Raw genomic sequence first — 4,028 nt, forward strand, 5'->3', positions numbered from 1 at the left:
GTTATCTGAAGATTCAGGTTCCACCACTGCCCCAACCCCAAGGGAAAAAGAAAAAAATCATCCCCTCTGGTTCGTAGAGTCCTGCTGGTGTCTTTCAGGGTTCACTTGGCACCCAGCACCTCCAGAAAGGGCATTTTTTACACCTCCTTGAAATAACTTTCCTCCTCTTCCAAAAGACCAGGGTGGGGCACTCCAAATCCCACATCCCTTGGGGCATCCCGCCCGCAAGGGGCTGCTGTGCCTCCGGGCGCCCCAGTGCGATCTGGTGTTCTCCGCGGGAGGAGGGTCATCCTGTCCCCAACAGCACCACCTCCTTTGGCTCCCAACTCCAGGAAGGACTGAGGCCACGGTTGTGCGCTTTAAAGTGGGAAAGACAGTGCGGCGGGGGATAGGAACTGGAAGTGGAGATCTAGGCGCCTCTGGGGACAAAGGGTAGTACCAGGACTAGCATTCCCCGAAAGACTTCCGAGGACAGAAGTTGCACCAGTCAACAACGGAAACTATGTAAATGATCACCTAGGGCCGCCCACCTCTGGTCTGCGTGACTTGAGGGTCGAGGGTCTCTCCGTGAACGCCCCCTCGTGCACCCACAGGCATCGAGTTCGACTCCCGAAAGGCGAGAGCCCCCTCCTTCAACCAAGGACACTCGCTTTCACCCCATCTGCCCAGGGCTGCCCTTTCCGCGGCCAAGCCCGGCTCCAGCCCGAGGCGGTGCGCACCACGGGACCCGCGAGAGGCGCAGGGCAGCCCCGCGCACCCCGATCGCGAAGCGCGCCCGGAGGCCACGGGTTTGGAAGCGCGCTCTCGCCCACGCCTCCCCGACCTGCGCGGCGGCCCCAGTCCAGCCGCCCTGCCCTCCCCTGCGGCCCGCGGGGCCCGCCGGCTGCTCTTCCTGTGCGCCCTTCCCCGCCCCCAGCCAACTCCACGTTCAGCCACCGCGCGGCCAGAGCCGAGCTCCGACGGGCACCCCACCCCACCCCCATGGCTCCCCCGCCCGGCGTCCGAGCCCCTCTCCGCCCGGCGGGCCGCAGCGCTCACCGTGAGAGTCGGCAGGAGCAGCCTGCAGAGGGCTCGGCTCCAGGAGCGCGCGGGCCCGAGCGCCGCCATGGGGCGGAGGGGGGTTGGGGACAGGCAGGTCGCGGCGGGGCGCGGGCAGGGGTTCGCAGGTGCAGGCTGGGTCCGCGGCGCGGGAGTCCCGGGCGAGCGCCTTCCTTCTCGCCCTCTCTGAAGCACCTGCCGCCGCCCAGGGGCTTTTCCTCGGGCCGAGGGTGGGGCTCCAGGCGAGTCCGAGACACCGGTGATCCGCCCCTCCTTGCTATTTTCCCGTCCTCATTTAAGAGCTCAACAGGTGGGCACTCCCTCTCGCCGCCACCCTTGCAGCTGCGAAGTGCTTCTCCCTCGGGGCGCCACCTATATGGCCCGCGCCTCCCGCCCGGTCCGCGCGGCGGGTCAGCAGCTCGCCCTGCCCCTCGAGGCCTGCCGGGGCCGCACTCAGCCGCGCGCCCCGCCCAGCCCACCGCCCGCGGACCACAGAAACCGCCCCAGCTGCGGAGGTCGCCCGGTTCGTCACCGCTGCCTGAGGCCCACCTCCAGATGACTGCAGGAGGCTGTTTTCAGTCTCTACTGAAATGAAATTCCGACAGACATCCAAACGCAGTTCAAGCGGCACTGACCGCTGGGGCAAACCATTCTTCGAGAGCTTGACTTAGAAATGTCATACTCAATATGAAAATAATACAAGAAAATGACCATTACTTAACAGCATGAATTAGATCCATAAAGGTAAGGAATAACAATATGGCAAAATAACCAAAGCGAGACTGTGTCACTAGGGAACATGCATCCGTTTAGGTCCTTCGTGAAGGCAACCGATTCTCCCCCAGAACCGTCCCCATTACGGCCTCCGAACGCAGGCCTTCTTATAACCTCCCACATTCAGCCCCTTAACATCTTTTCACTGCCATCAAACCAGAGTTTGCTTGCCGTGAGAAGTAGTGAAAAGGAATGGGGTAATTTACAGTTTGACTTGAAGTGCACTTAAGGTGGATGAATTATAACAGCACATAACCAGGAAGATTAAAGCATAAAAGCTGGGCGCTTCCAGCTCTTCAGAAAGCAGCAACAAGGCATTCTGACTCACGCGCTTGACTGAACCTCTTTTCAAGGACTGACTTAAACCAGGCAGGTCTGACCACAAGAGAGAAACTTGTCTCTTCCGTTTTGTTTGGCTTAAGTCTTCCCAGAGACGTCTGGGCAAAACCTACTTGAAAAGCGAACCATGATGCTTAATAACATTTCAATTCTTGAAAACAACTGTGATTGTAATACCATGAAACACAGAGCCAGAACAATTGTAATAATCAAAACTAATGTCCAGCAGCACATACGTGTCTTACATCAGGTGTGTTATGTGTTGTGTTATTAATGAATGCCACATAATGGGCTGTTCAATTGTTTCCGTGTCTATAAAGTTATCGTTGAACGTTTGCTAGTAAAATAAGCCTGGGCCATTATGATGCTAGAGTTGACATCCTCTTGCCTCCGTGTTTTTAACCTTTAGATTTTTCCGGCAGTCAGTTCATAAACACCACTCATGCTTAATGATGGTATCATGATCTCTAGCATGAAGCTTTTCAGAAACAGAGAAGTGAGGTAGTTTCAGGGCCAGAAGTCTACTCAGACTGTCATCATATCCTTTGACAACAGGACGGCATTTCCAAACTCTTGCTTACCCTTCTCCTTGTGTCCCTTAAGGATGGTTCATGTTTTCCTCATTCCAGAAAAGGGTGGAGGAGTGATTTGTTAGAAATCACCGAAGACATTAATTGCCATCTTTCATATTAGGTGTTTGATTAGGGCTATTAAAATGCTGATTTTTGTTTTTTTTCATGAGGAAAGAATTTTAAACAAAGAAATGAAATGTAAGCTACTTCCGCTGAGTAAATGTCCTAAATTACTTGCATATTTAAATTAGGCTAAGCCAGGCATGGTGCAACGTGTCTGTAATCCCAGCACTCAGGAGGTTGAGGCCGGAAGATTGCTTCAAATTTGAGGCGAGCTTGGGCTACAAAGTGAGTTCAAGGCCGGCCTGAACTGCATAGCAAAATCCTGTCTCAAACAATAATGAATAAATAATAAATAAATAAGTTAGGCTATTTGATCATTGAAACAGATTCCTCTATGAAACAGGTTTGAAACATCTGACATAAATTGAAAGAGACAGTAAAATATGGGTAGACATCATCTTTAAACAGTATCTTTTGACTATAACTTCTGGTTATAACTCTGCTAACATGAGTGGACTTCCCATTTTGTTGTCATAAAGACCAAAAATCCAGAAGTATCTCCCTTTGTGTCTGGGGCCGCCCAAGGAATCTCTCAGGTCTGAGCATTCCCACTTCTTATGTAAGTAAAATAATCCTGAGTGTCCCATGATACTTCCCACTTCTAAATTTACACTACAGACACTGTGTCTGATCCATCTACTGAAAAATCTTGGTTGGAGGCTGGTCTTCATAGATATCTTAGAAAGTCAGAACCCTAGTGTTCTTAAAGGGATGAACAGTGAGCAACACAAGCCCCATGAACCAAAGTTACCCAACCTATCTTCATTCTTTTCTAATTCCAGAAGTACAAACTAAGAATATTAAAAACAATAAGAACAACAACAAAAAACCCTTCACTTATCATGGATGTGTGTGTAGACAGCCATTCCCTAAAGGGCATAATTCCTACCATTCCCCATTGACAGAGCCTGTGAAAAGACTCGCAGAGACAAGTGTCACCCTCAGTGAGACCTACTTTGGCATGATGTATAACACAAGGAAATCCAAAAGCAAGGGACACACAAAGTTAAAGGAGCAAAACAATATTAAAAGTCTAGGGAAGGAGAAATGGGGGGAAATATCTGCTATTCCCAATAAAATTGACACAGTAGTACTTACCAGTAGGATAGGTGCTCCTAATCTGACATCAAGTAGACAGAACATGTATTGGAATGTAGATGGAATGTGAGCTGAGACTACCAA

At 51.2% G+C, this 4,028-nt stretch overlaps 1 protein-coding gene across 3 annotated transcripts in view; it reads right to left on the reverse strand.

Moving 5' to 3' along the window:
- The window catches only part of Dsc2 (desmocollin 2), a 36,427-nt gene extending 34,058 nt beyond the window's left edge, over positions 1-2,369 (reverse strand). For 2 of the 3 annotated variants that reach the window (XM_023714071.1, XM_023714076.1), the window contains exon 1: positions 1,039-2,369. In XM_023714071.1, coding sequence (XP_023569839.1) covers positions 1,039-1,107 — 69 coding nt within the window. In that variant the 5' untranslated portion in view covers positions 1,108-2,369. Of the gene's footprint in view, positions 1-530; positions 626-1,038 lie in introns of those variants that run through there. The other variant, XM_023714082.1, reaches the window with a different exon arrangement.
- Between the last annotated feature and the right edge of the window lie 1,659 nt (positions 2,370-4,028).

This window comes from Octodon degus, unplaced genomic scaffold, assembly GCF_000260255.1.
Source record: "Octodon degus isolate 3935 unplaced genomic scaffold, OctDeg1.0 scaffold00003, whole genome shotgun sequence".
Lineage (NCBI taxonomy): Eukaryota > Metazoa > Chordata > Mammalia > Rodentia > Octodontidae > Octodon > Octodon degus.